At 41.6% G+C, this 19599-nt stretch overlaps 1 protein-coding gene across 6 annotated transcripts in view; it reads right to left on the bottom strand.

Annotated features, from left to right (window-relative positions):
- Positions 1 to 19599, bottom strand: part of ptpn4a (protein tyrosine phosphatase non-receptor type 4a) — a 231415-nt gene that overhangs the window by 12402 nt on the left and 199414 nt on the right. For all 6 annotated transcript variants that reach the window (XM_063048534.1, XM_063048536.1, XM_063048533.1 and 3 more), the window contains 3 exons: positions 14850 to 14911; positions 6492 to 6638; positions 2143 to 2271 (listed from right to left, as the gene is read on the bottom strand). In XM_063048534.1, coding sequence (XP_062904604.1) covers positions 2143 to 2271; positions 6492 to 6638; positions 14850 to 14911 — 338 coding nt within the window. The remainder of the gene's footprint in view (positions 1 to 2142; positions 2272 to 6491; positions 6639 to 14849; positions 14912 to 19599) is intronic.

The following is a 19599-nucleotide window of genomic DNA, read 5'->3' as shown; positions in this document are numbered from 1 at the left end:
ACGGCTGTGGTTCAAGTGCAGGGACTAGGCAGAATGATAGTTTGGCATGGACTAGATGGGCCAATTAATGGAAGGAACTGCACTGCAATTCCAGATGAAAACCAACTTGCTGTACAATTATTTTGCTTTTTGTGCAAAGATGATGGGCAGATTTTTTTTTTACATGGACAGTGCAGTAGTACTCCATGACTCTGTAAGTGCCTATATGGCAGGTTAAACCCTTCTCAGCTATCTCAAGTTTTATTTACATCTCAGAATTTCCAGCTGTGGTCTGCTGACCACATTTAAAATTTGAGTCAGAAGGTTTTGCTTTGAAGTCTGCAGTCACTTCCAGGTAATTTTCTTGGGGAATGCTTGGTTTGTTATTTTCTTAAATTTTAGACCAGGATAGCATAGAAAAAGGTGAGAAAGGAGGAAATCAGTTGACTGGTTATTGTGCTTCTCTTGTGTTTTTTTTTTATTGAGCACAAATTACATCAATCTGAAACTGAATATTAAAATGAAGAGACAGTGAGACCAGCTTAAGGAGGCTTCTCTAACCAAGAGTTAACAAGCTTGCCCAGCACTACTAAATTATTTAAAGCAAGACACATGCTCACAACAGATTTCACACAAGCTAGCTCAATAGAAATATCTGTTAAATTCATTAGCGTAATGTGGTGTGAAAAAAATTTGCCCATCATCTTTGTGCAAAACATCAAAATCAAATTGTACAGTAAGTTGGTTTTCATCTGAATTGTAACTGTAGTTCTTTCCATTAATTGAACTTTTAAGCACACAGTTTTCCTGTTAAATTTGAGAAGCTGTGAACTGCAGATTTAGAAATTAAAAGAGGGTAGGATTAGATTAACCCAAGTGTAAGTTAAAAGGTCAGTACAACTTTGTGGGCTGAAGGGCCTGTATTGTGCTATAATGTTCTGTGTTCTATGTTCTAAAAATACTAACTGCTGTAAAGAAAAACAGCTAAACCTGTACAATGTCAACAGGAAAGCCTATTTCCATATATACGACAAATCTAATCACACAAAGCTGCTTAGAGAGTCATTTAGTATATTGCAAAATTTGTAAGTGCCTCTGGTTGGGCATTAGAATAATTTCCTGGAAAAATATCTAACAACTGCAAGTATTTTTTCTTAGTGAATATTTTGCTAAAAATTGCTTATGAACAACAGAACATCAAAAGTCACATGAACAAAAGTTGATTTAAAATTAGTTTCTTGCTTTTCTTCTATTGGTACATAGCTTCACAGGTATCAGAGAGATAAACATCAAGCAAGGTCTTGCAAGATCTTTTACATTCACATGAAGGGGCAGATGTGATTTAAGCTGGCACCTCCAATAGTGCAGCACTTCCTTAACATCAAAGTGGCAAATAGATTTAAAGTGTCAGTTTTCTGACTGAGAGGTTAATAATGGTCAACTAACTACATCTTGCATCTTAAGATGCAAGTAAAATGTGAGATTACTGAGAATTAGACAGACGACACTTTTGGCATGTGATGTGCCTGCTTGTATTTCACTGACATCAGTGAAGTAAAGTTTATTCTCAAATTTACAAACATATAACCAATTTTTAAAAAAACCAAGTATTTAATAATTTCTGCCAACTGAAACTAAAAACCACTAACTTCAGAACACCCAAATGGTTGCAATAAGAATCTTTATCCAAACTGGAGATACTCTGTATGACAGGTTCAATAAATTTGTAACTACCATTTTTGCATCACTGATACAGGATACTCTTGCATTACAGACGATTATGTTCTTCGAAAATTATCCATCTCACCATTTTTGGTCACTTAAGCCCCAAGAAATAATGGAAACATCTTGTTTCAGATTGTGTTTATTTAGTTATTTTCTACTTACACATTCTTTAAAAGTCTATTTTTATTCCGTATCTCACTGTTTTTGGTAGTGACTTGTGAACTTCAATTGGGTGAATTTCCTGTAGCAATGTGGGTGTACATTGCACTCCCAATGACATAATCAGCTAACATCTTGTGATAAATACTCAGGACGGCAAACAGAGATCAGGAAACACAAGCGAGTGATGTTGAATAGTTAGTCGGTAGGTAGTAAGGATGGACATGCAACAGAAATGTATGTTGGTCACACAGAGAAGAACAGTCCTTGATGACTTACCTCTAAATTAGTTAAAGTCAATTCTCTGAAGACGTATGCAGGGTTTCCTTCTTCCAAATGACAACCTATTTCAAAATTCCCATATGATGCATTTTCAGAAAGCTCAGGCCAATACTGGTGACACTTGACCTATTTTGGGAAGTCATAACAAGAAAATATAGTTTAGAGAGAGGGACGGAGGGAGGAGAGGGAGGAGAGGGAGGGAGGGAGAGAGGGAGGGAGGGAGAGAGGGAGGGAGGGAGAGAGGGAGGGAGGGAGGGAGGGAGAGAGGGAGGGAGGGAGAGAGGGAGAGAGGGAGAGAGGGAGAGAGGGAGAGAGGGAGGGAGGGAGGGAGGGAGGGAGGGAGAGAGAGAGGGGGAGGGAGAGAGAGAGGGGGAGAGAGAGAGAGAGAGAGGGGGAGGGAGAGAGAGAGAGAGACAGAGACAGACACACATACGTAGTGCAAAAATAGAAATAAAAATACGAGTGAGGTAGCTTTCATTGGTTCAGTGTCCATTCAGAAACCTTGTCTGGTGTCTCCACCTGTGCCACATCCCCTACCCCCGCCCCTAGCACTCCTTTTCTGCAACCTGTCCCCTCCCATGGCACACTACTCTTGCTATTCCCAATATCCTATACTCCCACCAGATTTACAAACTCGCTCTCTGCTCCACATTGACAAATACTATAATTTTTTTAAATACAGTACTATGCAAAAGTCTTAGGCACCCTAATTATATAGATGTGCCCAAGACTTTTGCACAGTGCTATATAAATGTAAATGAAGTAGTACACAAAGACAGCAAACAAAAAGAAGAAAGGAAAAGTAGGGTAGTATTCATGAGTTCATGTGGCAATATTACAAACAACACCTCCTATCCTTACAGGAGTGGCAAGGATGGAAATCAACACTGAACTGCGAAGTGCATGCTGACTAGCTTTTAAAACATTCTGGTAATCCCCACAGAAGGCAGTAAAGTAGATGTTTCAGAAACTAGACATGCAAATATACTTTCAGAGACATCAAACATAGTGTGCATTAACCAAAAGACATGCTAAATAAGCAAAATAGAAATGGCTGCCAAGTATTCCCAAATACACAAGTAGAGATGCTACTAAACTGGTAAAGAGGGCTAGTATATAGTCCGTTACATGGCCATTTCACCCTCTTAAATGAATTATGAACCAGAAAAAAAATGCACATTGTGGTTCAGAGTTTCAATGGAAGAGCTGCTATCGTCCCTTTTCCCGTTACTTATTAAGTCAATTTGGTCCTGAAATATCATGGATGTAATCCAGAATCTTGTCACCAATCTACAGGAAGGTAATGAAGATGACCAAAAATAATACCTTAAAACACATCTTAAAGAAAATGGATGGTGGGGTGGAAATAAGTCTCTACCAAAAGAGGTGTGAACTGTAAAGAGCTCCTTCCCTTTGCTAGCCTGCTGGTGACCCCTGGGCAACCTGCTTAGTCCCCTGGATTACAGTCACACGAAGCCATGGTAACAGGTGCTGGATGGTTATATGAGCAGCTGGTGCATATCATGTGCTGGTTATGCGACCACTCATGCCAGACAGATAATCTCTGAAGAGTACCGAAAATGGCTGGGTTCCTTATCTTGTAACAATATTTTTTCTTTATTTTTCTACTAACCAGCTTCAGTCTTGGTGGTGGGTTAGTTTTTTTTATATAATAAAAACATTATTTTTCAATGTTACAAACTAATTGACTTGTACGAATATAGGGCAAGGAGTCTTTATATGCGATTTAGTTTAATGTATTGACATATATATTTTATCCTGTACTTTGTATTCTTATATATATAAATTAATAAAAATATTGGAAAGACACTGCCCAGAAGAAGGCAATGGAACACCACTTCTGTAGAAAAAGTTTGTCAAGAACAATCATGGTCATGGAAAGACCATGATCACCCATGTCATGTGACACAGCACACAACAAACTTAAAAGAAAAGGTAGAGAAAAATTAGGATTCAAGAGGTCAAGGCATAGGAACCAATATAAGAACAAATGGAAGAGTGAAACACCCAACAGCAGAAATGACCCAGCCCTAAAAAGGATTGGAATATGAGAATGGAAATTCTACTACAAATAATGGAAAACTAAAACAAATTGAGCTGCAAATCAAACAGCAACTATAAAATGGGAAAGTAAATAATATTCAAGGAGATCACTTTTCTCCAGAGCTTCAACATCATAAATTATAACAGGTTTTCAAAGGAGGAACAGTTTCTGGAGTGATGAAGGTTTCATGCAAACGCAGAGGGTACAACTCCCACTCTTTCTCCTACTTCCTTCATCCAAGGGAAGAACCCGTTATTTAAGATTTCATTTACTATATGTGCTCATAGCCCACTCTACTCGACAAATGAGACACCAAGTGCAGGTGGATAGTCAATGGTAAATAAAACACTTTGAATCTTGTCACCTTAATTATCTCTCCATCCCCTATGATCGGCTCCAAACCTCATCACAGTCTGTTCAATCATTGACCAAGAAACTAAGTTTTGAGCAGCAGTTGAGCACCATGATAGCGCTTGCCAAAATGTGGCATCAAGAAGCTCTGTTAAAACTGAAGTCAACAGACATCGGGGAACCATTCCAATGCTCTGAGTCATAATGGCACAAAAGAAAATAACGTTAAATTTCTCTGTGTTATCATTTCGGAGGACCTTTTCTGGGTCCAGCATGCAAGTGACATTACGAAGAATGCATTGCCGCACTTCTATTTCCTTAGAATTTTGCAGAGATTTGGCATGCCATCTAAAACTTTGACAAACTTCGACGGATGTGTGGTGGAAATTATACCGACTGGCTGCGTCACAGCCCAGTATGGAAACACCAAAGCTCTTGAACAGAAAATCCTGCAAAAGTAGAGGATACTGCCCAATCCATCATGAGTAAGGCCCTCCTCACCAGTCAGCACATCTACAAGTAGCGATGTCGCAGGAAGGCAGCATCCATAACAAGGGCCACCACCATCCAGACCATGCCCTCTTCAAGTTGCTTCCATCAGGGAGGTGGTACAGGAGCCCCAGGATCCGCATCACCAGGTTCAAAAACAATTATTACCCCTCAACCATCAGACTAACTTCACTCACCCCATTCCTACAAACTATGGACTCACTTTCAAGGACTCTTTATCTCATGTTCTTGATATTTATCGCTTACTTATTTTTTTTTCTTCTTTCTTGTATTTACACAGTTTGTCATCTTTTGCACACTGGTTGTTTGTCCATCCTGGTGGGTATGGTCTTTCATTGATTCTATTGTGTTTCTTGTATTTTTGTGAGTGCCCGCAAGAAAATGATTCTCAGGGTTGTATATGATGACATATTATGTACTTTGGTAATAAAGTTACTTTGAATTTTGAACTTTGAAAAGAAAATGACTGGCTACTGGAGTTGCTGTTGCAGGCATTATTCAGGTCTATGCCCCAGGCTGAATCATCTTTGGTTGAATCACCAACGGTCTTTCGTTCATCACAATGTCAGACCTGTGCATGTCCACTGATGACTGTAAAACGTTCCAATTCATTTCCAACTATACGACCAAAAAATATACATAAAAATTTAGTATCACTATCAAAAACTGTTCACTAAACCAAATGAAAATGAATTTTCCCTATCAATACTAAAATTAAATTGCAATACCGTAAATAACTGAACAGAGCTAGATTCTATGGAAAAACAAAAGAAATCTGTAGATGTTTGAAACCTGGAATAAGAGAAAAGCTGGAAACACAACTGGTCAGCTGTTAAGTCGGGGAGAGAAAACAAGTTAGTTCTAAGGTATAGAAAAGGTGAGGGACAAACAGATAGGAGAAAGGGAAGGTTTCTAGCAGCATGCACTTAGTCTGAGAAGTAGAATATATCCAGCTGATAGTTTAGTAAGTACTACGATGAGATCAAAGGAATGTAAAAACTTGAATGCAGAGCTCTAGAAAATGTCCCGCAGGCTAGGCGTTGATGGATGAGAAACAAAACTTACACCATAAGTGAAGGATCTGTAGAATTTTTTCCTTTTTAGCTGAGAGTGAGTTATCTCAAGTTTATGATTTCAGTAGAGGAAATAGTGTACGCAGACAGATGAGATGCCATTCCTCAAGCTTACATTGGGTCTCAAAACAGTGCAGGAGGCCACCAACAGACAGGTTCGAGAGTATAAACGTGTGATTCAACCCAATAGACATTTAGCATCTGACTGATCCCTGTGTATAATAACTCATCTGATTGATACATGGGGTAAAAGCATGCATAGAAACAAAGACGAAACAGATACAAAATGACTGCACAAATTCTGCTTTTCATTCAATGCTGAATTTATCCTCATTCCATTTACTTACTCTGCCTCTTTCTACTTGAGTGGTGAGCATCACAACCAGAGAAGATCCTTGTTCCCAAGTCATCTGCCAGAAATCTGGACAAGTATTGGGCAAAGGTCCCTGACAAGCGATGTACTGGTTTATTATACTGGAAGAAGGGATTTCCATCTGGAAAAATGCAAAATAACCAAATTACAGCTAATTACAAAGTTATGATCTAGCCAGACTAAGAAGCATCTTTTATGCTGATAGCTTCATTTGATTTTGAGTTCATATTTCTCATTTTAGGATAATAGTGCAAAAATCGCACTTATGATTTTAAATGCCATCAAATTGAAGAATAACTAAGAGGCAATTAAGTCTATTTCTCCTGTCCAGTTATCTTACAGCTATGGTTCCATATTAGACTGAATACCAAAGGGCAAGGCCAACCTATTAAAAACTTATATAATGCACATCGGGCAAAAGTCAAACAAAATATCAGATTTATGATTACATTTATTCTTGTGAGACTGTATGTTTACTGCTATCTTAAATGAGTCATTTGTGCCTTGTGCTGTGTATGACTGTTGGTACTGCATTTTATACCTTAGCACCGGACGAATGGTGTTTTGTTTTGCTACATTCATGGGTGGAGAAAGAAAACTCTGATCTCAAACCTCCGCTGCCTTGCAGCTATACGCACTCATGGGGAAGGCTTCGGGAGTAAACCCCGAGGAAAAAAATACAGAGCTGGAGACCCTAAGGCAGTCCTACATTGAGTTCAACTCCTGCGACACTGCTGATACCAAACTGTCGCTCCTTTGGGTTCATCAGTCGTGTGGAATGTGGAGCTTGCTACATTAAGTACCCAGATTTAGCAAGGCCTTCTATGTTGATTTTTGTGTTGCTGACCATAATGATATTCAGGAATAAACATTGTGAATGGCCATGGATAGAGTACTACTTCAGAATATGCATGCAACAAAGTTTAAAATTCCACTAACATTAACACAAGACAAAAATGGACTGCATTGTTCCATTTTGTCTCAATAAACTCAAAATGTACACTTGTTTTCAAGCTGAGCACTGGTTACTTAGTACCCAATAATCATTGCTCCACATATCACCTCCTTACATACTCATATCCATCCTTGTATTCAGGGATTTAACTTTTTTGCTCTAAAATTTCAAAATAAATTTATTATCTAACTACATACATGTCATCATACACTACCAAGATTAATTTTCTTCCTGATGACAGCAGCAAGAAGTGAGCGTGGCCTGGATGCTGGGGGTGGGGGTCCCTGGTAATGGATGCTATTTTCCTGTGATAGCACTCCTTATGAATGTGCTCAACGGTGTGGAGGGTTTTACCCGTGATGGGCTGGGCTGTATCCACTACATTTATTGGCTTCCCTGTTCAAAGATATTGGTGTTTCATAGGAGGCCATGATGCAACCCTTCAATGTATAAGATACAGGAGCAGAAGTAGGCAATTCGGCCCATCAAGCCTGCTCCGCCATTCAATCATAGGCTGATCAATTTTTCCAGTCATCCCCACCCCCCCTGCCTTCTCCCCATATCCTTTGATGCCCTGGCTATCAAGAACCTATCTCTGCCTTAAGTATACCCAATGACTTGGCCTCCACAGCCGCCTGTAGCAACAAATTCTACAGATTTACCACCCTCTGACGACAGTAATTTCTCCACTTCTCTGTTCTAAATGGACATCCTTCAATCCTAATCTCTTGTCCTAGACTCCCCTACCATGGGAAATGTGCCGTCATTTCTGACTCCCCAATGAGAACTGGCTCGTGGACTTCTGGTTTCCTCCTACTGGTGTTGTCAGCAAACTTAAACATGGCTTTGGAGTTGTCCTAGACTCCCCTACCATGGGAAATAACTTTGCCATATCTAATCTGTTCAGGCCTTTTAACATTCCGAATGTTTCTATGAGATCCCCCTCATTCTCCTGAAGGAATACAACCCCAGGGAATACAGCCCAAGAGCTGCCAGACGTTCCTCATACAGTAACCCTTTCCTTCCTGGAATCATTCTCGTGAATACTCTCTAAACCCTCTCCAATGTCAGTATATCCTTTCTAAAATAAGGAGCCCAAAACTCCACACAATGCTCCAAGTGTGGTCTCACGAGTGCCTTATACAGCCTCAACATCACATCCCTGCTTTTATATCCTCTACCTCTAGAAATGAATGCCAACATTGCATTCGCCTTCTTCACCACCGACTCAAACTGGAGGCTAACCTTTAGGGTATCCTGCACAAGGACTCCAAAGTCCCTTTGCATCTCTGCATTTTGAATTCTCTCCCCATCTAAATAATTCATTGCCCATTTATTTCTTCCAAAGTGCATGACCATACACTTTCCAACACTGTATTTCATTTGCCACATTTTTGCCCTTTCCCTTAAACTATCCAAGTCTCTCTGCAGGCTCTCCGTTTCCTCAACACGACCCGCTCCTCTACCTATCTTTGTATCATCGGCAAATTTAGCCACAAATCCATTAATCCCATAGTCCAATTACATGCCCAATCTTTGCACACTTCTAAGAGTCGTTGCTGTGCTTTCTTCATAATGGCAATTAAAAGCTGGATCCAGGACAGATCCTCTGAAATTATAACAGGAATTAAAATTATTGACCCTCTTCATTTCTGACTCCCCAATGAGAACTGGCTCGTGGACTTCTGGTTTCCTCCTACTGAAGTCAATAATCATCTAACTAGTCCTGCTGACATGGAGTGAGAGGCTGCGGTTGTGGCACCACTGAGCCAGATTTTCAATATATGCTGTATATATTTCCTATATGCTGATTCTTCATCACTTTTGATTTGGCCAGCAACAGTGGTGTTGTCAGCAAACTTAAACATGGCTTTGGAGCTGTGCTTAGCTTCACAGTCATAAGGAAAAAACGAGTAGAGCAGGGGATTAAGCACACAGCCTTGTGGTGCACCTGTGATGATGGAGACTGAGGAGGAGATGTCATTGCCAATCTGAACTGACTGCGATTGTAAGTGAGGAAATCAGGGATCCAGTTGCACAAGAAGGTATTGAGGCCTAGGCCTTGGAGCTTATTGATTAGTTTTGAGGGGATGAGTGTATTGAATGCTGAGCTGTAGTCAATGAACAACATCCTCATATATGTACCTTTGCTGTTCAGAAATTCCAAGGTTGAGCGAAGAGCCAAGGAGATGGCATCTGCTGTGGACCTGTTGTGCCAGTAGTCAAAATGGAATGGAACCCGGTCACTTTTCAGGCAAGAGTTGATATATTTCATTACCAACCTCTCAAAACACTTCACCTCTGTGGATGTAAGTGCTACTGGATGATAGTCACAGAGGAAGGTTACTGCATTCTTCTTGGGCACTGGTATAATTGAAGCCTGCTTGAAGAAGGAAGGTACCTCAGACTGCTGATGTAAGAGGTTAAAGATGAGTGAACACTCAGACAGGTACCCTGTCTGGACTGCTTTCAGTGGGTTCACCTTCCTGAAGGGTGCTTGAACGTTGGCCAAGTATTTTTGGTACAATTTTGATTACGTGCAGTTGTGCCTTGCTGTTGCAGTAATCTTAGTTAACATTGCAGACAGAACACGTGTCCGTGGAGTTAATATCAGATTTGCTTGGTATTTTCAGTCTTTAACGGTATGCTTCTCAAACATTGCCATGCACCAGAATAGCAAGTACAGGCCTACAGAACCCCCAAGTCCACCTGTGCTGAACACTTTTCTTCTGCCTCTTGCTATGATAATGGTACAAGTCTTAGAAAGCAGCTTCTCTTGTTGATTTCTGTTTCTTTCTACACCTTTAATTTTCCTTTTGAAATGTTATTTATTAATTCAACATCATTCCATGTACAAACGTTTGTAATTTATTTATTTATTTAGCAACGTGGCACAAAGAAGGCCCTTCTGACCCTTCAAGCTGCGATGCCCCACAACCCGATTTATCCCCAGACTAATCATGGGACAATTAATCAACCTGATATGTCTTTGGACTGCAGGAGGAAACCGGAAGACCTGGGGTAGACCGAAACATTCTAGGAGAGGATGTACAGAGACTTCTAACACAGAACTTCAGAGCTGAACTCTGAACTTCGACATTGCGCCAACTGCTACGCTACTGTGGTGCCCAGTTCTAGTTATATCATCTGCATAGTTGGGTTTAGAAATGTAATACTCAACTGAAAACATTTCCTCTCTGCTTTACTTAGCTAATCAACCAAAGCAAACTTTCCTTACTCCCTCAGCAAGTTATTTCTTTGACTTTATTAATGAAAAAAGTGAAGAGCCTGTTCAACACAAGTGGAATTGGGGCTTCTGAATAACAGAAGTTAATATTAGGGTGCATGGCAATGTTCCAGACAGAAAATTCCTAGCAAATTTGATACCAAAGATCTATGACAGTTCCCAAAGAAACCAATTCCATGGACATGTGGCCATTCCACAGTGGTAATTAAGATAACTTAGTATATTGAACATGGAACAGTACAGCACAGCACAGGCCCTTTGGCCCACAATGTTGTGCCGACCCTTAAACCCTGCCTCCCATCTAACCCCCCCACCTTAAATTCCTCCATATACCTGTCTAGTAGTCTCTTAAATTTCACGAGTGTATCTGCTCCACCACTGACTCAGGCAGTGCACTCCACGCACCAACCACTCTCTGAATGAAAAACCTTCCTCTAAAATCCCCCTTGAACTTCCCACCCCTTACCTTAAAGCCATGTCCTCTTGTATTGAGCAGTTGTGCCCTAGGGAAGAGATGCTGGCTATGCACTCTATCTATTCCTCTTAATATCCTGTATACCTCTATCATGTCTCCTCTCATCCTCGTTCTCTCCAGACAGTAAAGCCCTAGCTCCCTTAATCTTTGATCATAATGCATACTCCCTATACCAGGCAGCATCCTGGTAAATCTCCTCTGTACCCTTTCCAATGCTTCCACATCCTTTCTACAGTGAAGCGACCAGAACTGGACACAGTACTCCAAGTGTGGCCTAACCAGAGTTTTAATGAGCTGCATCATTACATCGCGACTCTTAAACTCTATCCCTCGACTTATGAGAGTTAACACTCCTTAAGCTTTCTTAACTACCCTATCTACCTGTGAGGCAACTTTCAGGGATCTGTGGACATGCACCCCCAGATCCCTCTGCTCCTCCACACTACCAAGTATCCTGCCATTTACTTTGTACTCTACCTTGGAGTTTGCCCTTCCAAAGTGTACCACCCCACACTACTCCAGGTTGAACACCATCTGCCACTTCTCAGCCCACTTCTGCATCCTATCAATGTCTCTCTGCAATCTTCGACAATCCTCTACACTATCTACAACACCACCAACCTTTGTGTCGTCTGCAAACCCACCCTTCTACCCTCACATCCAGGTCGTTAATAAAAATCATGAAAAGTAGAGGTCCCAGAACCGATCCTTATGGGACACCCATTCACAACCCTCCAATCCGAATGTACTCCCTCCACCACGACCCTCTGCTTTCTGCAGGCAAGCCAATTCTGAATCCACCTGGCCAAACTTCCCTGGATCCCATGCCTCTGACTTTCTGAATAAGCCTACCGTGTGAAACCTTGTCAAATGCCTTACTAAAATCCATGTAGATCACATCCACTGCACTACCCTCATCTATATGCCTAGTCACCTCCTCAAAGAACTCTAACTGGCTTGTTAGACACGATCTACCCTTCACAAAGCTATGCTGACTGTCCCTGATCAGACCATGATTGCCTAAATGCCCATAGGTCCAATCTCTAAAAATCTTTTCCAACAGCTTTCCCACCACAGACATAAGGCTCATTGGTCTATAATTACCCGGACTACCCCTATTACCTTTTTTGAACAAAGGGACAACACTTGCCTCCTTCCAATCCTCTGGTATCATTCCCTTGGACAATGAGGACATAAAGATCCTAGCCAGAGGCTTAGCAATCTCTTCCCTCACCCCATGGAGCAGCCTGGGGAATATTCTGTCAGGCCCCGGGGACTTATCCATCCTAATGTATTTTAACAACTCCAACACCTCCTCTCCCTCAATATCAACATGCTCCAGAACATCAACCTCACTCATATTGCCCTCACCATCATCAAGTTCCCTCTCATTGGTGAATACCGAAGAGAAGTATTCATTGAGGATCTCGCTCACTTCCACAGCCTCCAGGCACATCTTCCCAACTTTATCTCTAATCCATCCTATCTTCACTCCTGTCATCCTTTTGTTCTTCACATAGTTGAAGAATGCCTTGGGATTTTCCTTTACCCCAGGCACCAAGGCCTTCTCATGCCCCCTTCTTACTCTCCTCAGCCCCTTCTTAAGCTCCTTTCTTGCTTCCCTATATTCCTCAAGACCCATCTGATCCTTGCTTCCTAAACCTCCTGTATGCTGCCTTCTTCCGTCTGACTAGATTCTCCACCTCACTTGTCACCCACGGTTCCTTCACCCTACCATTCTTTATCTTCCTCAGCGGGACAAGTTTATTCCTAACATCCTGCAAGAGATCCCTGGACATCGACCAGATGTCCATAGTACATTTCCCTGCAAAAACATCATCCCGATTCACACCCGCAAGTTCTAGCCTTATAGCCTCATAATTTGCCCTTCCCCAATTAAAAAGTTTCCTGTCCTCTCTGATTCTATCCTTTTCCATGATAATGCTGAAGGCCAGGGAGCAGTGGTCACTGTCCCCCAGATGCTCACCCACAGAGATCTGTGACCTGTCCCGGTTCATTACCTAGCACTAGATCTGGTATGGCATTCCCCCTAGTTGGCCTGTCAACATACTGTGACAGGAATCCGTCCTGGACACACTTATCAAACTCTGCCCCATCTAAACCATTGGAACTAATCAGCTGCCAATCAATATTAGGAAAGTTAAAGTCACCCATGATAACAACCCTGTTATTTTTGCACCTTTCCAAAATCTGTCTTTCAATCTGCTCCTCAACATCTCTGCTGCTACCAGGGGGCCTATAGAATACCCCCAATAGAGTAACTGCTCCCCTCCTGTTCCTGACTTCTACCCATACTGACTCAAAAGAGGATCCTGCTACATTATCCGCCCTTTCTGTAGCTGTAATAGTATCCCTGACCAGTAATGCCACCCCTCCTCCCCTTTCCCCCCTCTCTATCCCTTTTAAAGCACGGAAATCCAGGAACATTGAGAATCCATTCCTGCCCTGGTGCCAGCCAAGTCTCTGTAATGGCCACCACATCATAATTCTGTTTATGTATCCAAGCTCTCAGTTCACCTTTGTTCCTGATGCTTCTTGCATTGAAGTACACGCACTTTAGCCGTTCTACCTGACTACCTTTACCCCCTTTATTCTGTTTCCCTTTCCTCAAAGCCTCTTTATATGTTAGATCTGACTTTACTCCATGTACTATACTTGCAGTTCTCTCATCCTCCACCTCTCTTTATCCTCCTCCACCTCACTATCTGCTCTAACACTCTGGTTTCCCTCCCCCGCAAATCTAGTATAAACCCCTGGAGCAGCACTAGTAGATTGAGTAGACAGATCTCAAACTACCATATTGCAGTTCCCCTCTCATGGATCAGTATCTTCAGACGTGAAAATATAATCAGAAAATGAAGTGATATAAATTCTTATTCCTACACCAAATGAACAGCTTGCGTTCCAAAAGAACTAAATAATGAAGTAGTCCATTAGGAGAATGCTTCGGTGAAGAACTAGTCAGAAATTTAACAGCAAGTAATACTACAATATGGAAATGAGGGCTCAGCCTCACTGTTAGTGGTCTTCGACATTCATAACAGATATTTGCTGAATTTACATGTTTACAGGATTGATCACTGGAGTGCCAATATTTATTGCTTTTCTCCAATTGACCCAAGGAGATGGCAAAAGAATCCACCAATTTAGTGGTCCTGGTTTTCCATGAGAATGCCAAACTTCCTTCCATAAATAACATTAGTGAAGCAGACACCACTTTATGACATTCAGTGAATTTCATGGTCACCGAAGTCAGATTTTAAATTCTCGATTTCTTTTATAACTTGAATTTAAATTCTCCTGTTGTCATGGTGGAATATGGATTCATGTCATTGGATCAATGATCTGATCTGGATTTACATTGCTTTCTCCATCCATATTTTTTTAAACATTTAAACCCAAACGACTGAAATAAAACAAGACAATTCATATTATAACAATTGGTTTTATGATTCATGCAGCACTAAGTGAGCAACTATGAAATAATAATTGGTGGGGAAGTGCAAAACATTTTTTGGGTAATATTTGGAAAAAATGCATCATTGTTGATCCATTATCTTTATATTGTACAAAGTTTCTTCAGAAACGGTTAATTGCTGTAGAGAATAGAATTCCAAGGACACCTTGTACTCACATTTATATAATTTGCATTGATGTAGTCATCTGTACCCTTTAGAATAACCCGTGTTGCGTCATCTACAAGAAAAGCAATGAGCTTGGTAAATTTGCACAATGGAATAGGTATGTCACATCCGGAGTTTCTCCAGTTAGCAGACGATTTTCCTCCACGCCTCTCTGACGTAGTGGAGAACCGTGGACGAGGCAAGTTACAGCAGTGGTTTGCCATTGCCTTCTGCCGGGTGAATTTTCCAAAGAGATCACCAGCTTGTAACCCAGCATGGATGAAAAGTGTGCAGAGAAGCCGGCTGGATTCGAACTCGGGGCCATTCGTCCTGAAGTCTGGCAGTGATGTCACTACGCCACCAGCCGTATCGCACAAGGAATATTTAGGCCTAATTCAGACAAAGTTTCCAATATCATGATTGCCTTTGAATTACCCAATGTAGATGGGTGGGGTGGTGGTGGGATTCCTTTAATAACAGGTCGGGTGGGGGGGGGGAGATTCACATTATATCAGGTGGAGTGGGGATGGGATACACATTATATCAGGCGCGGTGGGGGTGGGATACATATTATATCAGGTGGGGTGGGGATGGGATTCCAATTATAACAGGTGGGGTGGGGATGGGATTCCAATTATATCAGGTGGGGTGGGGATGGGATTCACATTATATGAGGTGGGTTGGGGGTGGATTCACATTGTATTGGGTGGGGTGGGGATGGGATTCACGTATCGGGTGGGGTGGGGGGGGATTCACATTACATCGGGTGGGGTGCAGGTGGGATCCACATTACATCGGGTGGGACGGGGGTGGGATCCACATTGTATCGGGTGGGGCGGGGATGGATTCACATTATATCAGGTGGGGTGGGGATGGGATTCCAATTATAACAGGTGGGGTGGGGATGGGATTCCAATTATATCAGGTGGGGTGGGGATGGGATTCCCATTATATCAGGTGGGGTGGGGATGGGATTCCCATTATATTTGGTGGGGTGGGGATGGGATTCCCATTATATTTGGTGGGGTGGGGGTGGGATTCACATTATATTAAGACAGGAAACAAAATGAAATCAAGTGGGATAAGATACAAGGAAAATGAGATTGAAGTTGCAAACATTGCTTGTGAATTAACAAATTGGTCAAGTGTGATAAACAGAATGAACTTGCACAATACTGACTATCAGCATGGCTCATTTTGGAAGCAAATCACTGACATAATGGATTTTATTGACCTTCAGTAATCTTCACTCCCACCTCATTCCAAATTGGTGTAATGTCAGATTCTTCAATAAATGCCTGTGCAGTAAATCTCACCACTGCCAATAGAATCTCAGGCTGCACAGGAGCACAAAATACTGTGTGACTGAACTGCATTTCCACCTACGAATGGATGACATTTGAAGTTGGATGGAGAAATGTGTCAGGGAGAGGCAAAGTAAAGCTAGTTGTAGAATTGCAGTCTTGCCCATATTGGAAACGTAATGTCGACCCCAATATATAGAAAAGATTTCAAGAAATGGATAGGAATACCAGAGCAAGTGAGCAAGCAAACTAGTGAGGTCATAATTAGGTAGATTCAGAAGTCACAATGAACACAGAATGAAATTTTATGATTAAAAATGCAACTTTCATGTTTGTTCATCTTTTAGAATATTCTCAACAAAAACTCTTCCTGCTGACTCAGGATTTAACCATTTATCAACGTGCAGTTTAGTGCAAACTTTCTCTCATCCAATACCAAATGCTCTGCATCATTTTTTAAATTATGTTTGCTAAATTGCTTGATCTAGTAATTCAGTGAAAATATAGCAGGGTAATCTGAAAATGAATTAAACATTTCGGGCCAATTCCTGATGAAGGCAAAATACCAGCATGACCAGCCAACAGAATAACACTCTTTCTCACTGGTAAAATGTAATAAGTGGTGTGCTGCAGAGATCAATGTTGGGACCTCGTATCATAGGATAACTTGGATGAAGGCACAGTGGTTAATAAATCTGATGGAAAGTACAAAGAGAATGGGAATATAAAGGGATATAGATAAAGTGAAGAGGCAAATATATCTAAGGAATGCAGTTCAGTCACTCTTAGAAAGTAGAATCTTCTACCAGTTGAGGGTACCAATGCATTCAAGGGACAGCTTAGAGGTGACAGGAAGAGACTTCTTTGGAAGATAAACACTGGCACATACCAGTTAAACTGAAAGATCATTTTAAGCGCCAGAAATTCCATTATTATAGAAAAATAAGAGGCAATCCCATTTGCTCTAAGAAATGACTTGTAATGCAACTTTGGATGAAGTACTGAAAAAAATCTTGCTGAAACATAACAAAATAGTACCTTATCTGTAAGGTGATATGTCACTGGAACAAACATTTCTGAGAAATTTCTAATTTAAATACTTGTTCTAAGAATGATTTTACTTTGTTTAAGCTTTCCTTCCATTAGTGCTGTGTTCAGCAAGTTTTTATGAGATTTGTTGATGTGTTGCAGAACACATCAGCAAGAATTGGTTGACTGGCAGAAGGCAAACAATGGGAATAAAGGAGGCTTTTCTGGTTGGCTGGGGTGACTAGTGGTGTTCCATGGGTATCAGTGTTGTGTCCACTACTTTTCCTATTATATATTAAGGATGACAAAATTGATGGCTTTGTGACCTAATTTGTGGATGATACAAGGATAGGTGGAGGGGCAGGTAGTCTCGAGGAAGCAAGGAGGCTGCAGACACACTTGGACAGGTTAGGATGATGGGCAGATGGAATGCAGTTTAGGGAAATGTATCATCATGCTCTTTAGTAAAAGGAATAAAGGCAAATACTTTTTCTCAATGGGGGGCACATTCAGAAATCGGAGGTACAAAGAGACTTGGGAGGTCCAGCGAGAGATTACCTCAGGGTTAACTTGAAGGTTGACTCAGTCTACATCTGTGAGCAGTTTAGGGCCCCTTATCTAAGAAAAGATGTGCTGACATTGGAGAGTCCAGAGGAGGTTTACCAGAATGATCACAGGAATGAAAGGGTTAATGTATGAGGAGCATTTAATGCTCTGGGCCTATACTCACTGGAGTTAAGAAGAATGGACTGAAAAGCTTGAGCATATAGACATTAAGAAAGAGAATGCGCTGGAGCTTTTGGAAAGCATCAAGTTGGATATGTCACCAGGACTGGATGAGATGTACCCCAGGCAACTGTGGGAGATGTGGGAGATGAGGGAGGAGATTGCTGATCCTCTGGCAATGATCTTTGCATCATCAATGGGGACGGGAGAGGATCCAAAGGATGGGATGGTTGCAGATATTGCTCCCTTATTCAAGAAAGGGCATAGAGATAGCCCAGGAAATTATAGACCAGTGAGTCTTATTTCAGTGGTTGATAAATTGATGGAGAAGATCCTGACAGGCAGGATTTATGAATATTTAGAGAGGCATAATATGATTAGGAATAGTCAGCATGGCTTTGTCAAAGGCAGGTCTTGCCTTACGAGCCTGATTGTGTTTTTTTTTAAGGAGGTGAGTAAACACATTGATGAGGGTAGAGTAGTAGATGTAGTGTATATGGATCAGCAAGGCATTTGATAAGGTACCCCATGCAAGGCTTATTGAGAAAGTAAGGAGGTATGGGATCCAAGGAGAACTTGCTTTGTGGATCCAGAATTGTCTTGCCCACAGAAGGCAAAGAGTGGTTGTAGATGGGCCATAATCTGCTTGGAGGTCGGTGACCAGTGGTGTGCCTCAAGGATCTGTTCTGGGACCCCTTCTCTTCGTGATTTTTATAAATGACCTGGATGAGGAAGTGGAGGGATGGGTTAGTAAATTTGCTGATGACACAAAGGTTGGGGGTGTTGGGGATAGTGTGGAGGTCTGTCATAGGTTACAACGGGACATTGATAGGATGCAAAACTGGGCTGAGAAGTGGCAGATGGAGTTCAATGCAGATAAGTGTGAGGTAGTTCATTTTGGTAGGTCAAATAGGATGACAGAATATAGTATTAATGGTAATACTCTTGGCAGTGGAGGATCAGAGGGATCTTGGGGTCCAAGTCCATAGGACACTCAAAGCTGCCGTGCAGGTCGACTCTGTGGTTAAGAAGGCATATGGTGCATTGGCCTTCATCAACTGTGGGATTGAGTTTAAGAGCCAAGAGGTAATGTTGCAACTTTATAGGACCCTGGTCAGACCCCAGTCAGACCCCACTTGGGGTACTATGCTCAGTTCTGGTAACCTCACTACAGGAAGGAAATGGAAACTATAGAAAGGATGCAGAGGAGATTAACAAGGATGTTGCCTGGATTGGGGAGCATGCCTTATGAGAATAGGCTGAGTGAACTCGGCCTTTCCTCCTTGGAGCGATGGAGGATGAGAGGTGACCTGATAGAGGTGTCTAAGATGATGAGAGGCATTGATCATGTGGATAGTCAGAGGCTTTTTCCCCTAGAACTGAAATGGCCAACACAAGAGGACACAGTTTTAAGGTGTTTGGAAGTAGGTACAGAGGAGATGTCAGGGACAAGTTGTTGTTGTTGGTGTTTTGTTTGTTTGTTTTATTTTAAACACAGACGGTGGTGAGTGTGTGGAATGGGCTGCCGGCGACAGTGGTGGATGTGGATTCGATAAGGTCTTTTAAGAGACTCCTGGATAGGTACATGGAGCTTAGAAAAATAGAGGGCTATGGGTAACTGTATGTAATTTCTGAAATAAGTACATGCTCAGCACAACATCACGAGCCGAAGGGCCTGTATTGTGCTGTATGTGCTGTAGGT

Source organism: Mobula hypostoma, chromosome 5, assembly GCF_963921235.1.
Source record: "Mobula hypostoma chromosome 5, sMobHyp1.1, whole genome shotgun sequence".
Lineage (NCBI taxonomy): Eukaryota > Metazoa > Chordata > Chondrichthyes > Myliobatiformes > Myliobatidae > Mobula > Mobula hypostoma.
The sequence above is the reverse complement of the archived record's forward strand: the minus strand, read 5'-3'. Positions and strand labels throughout refer to the sequence as shown.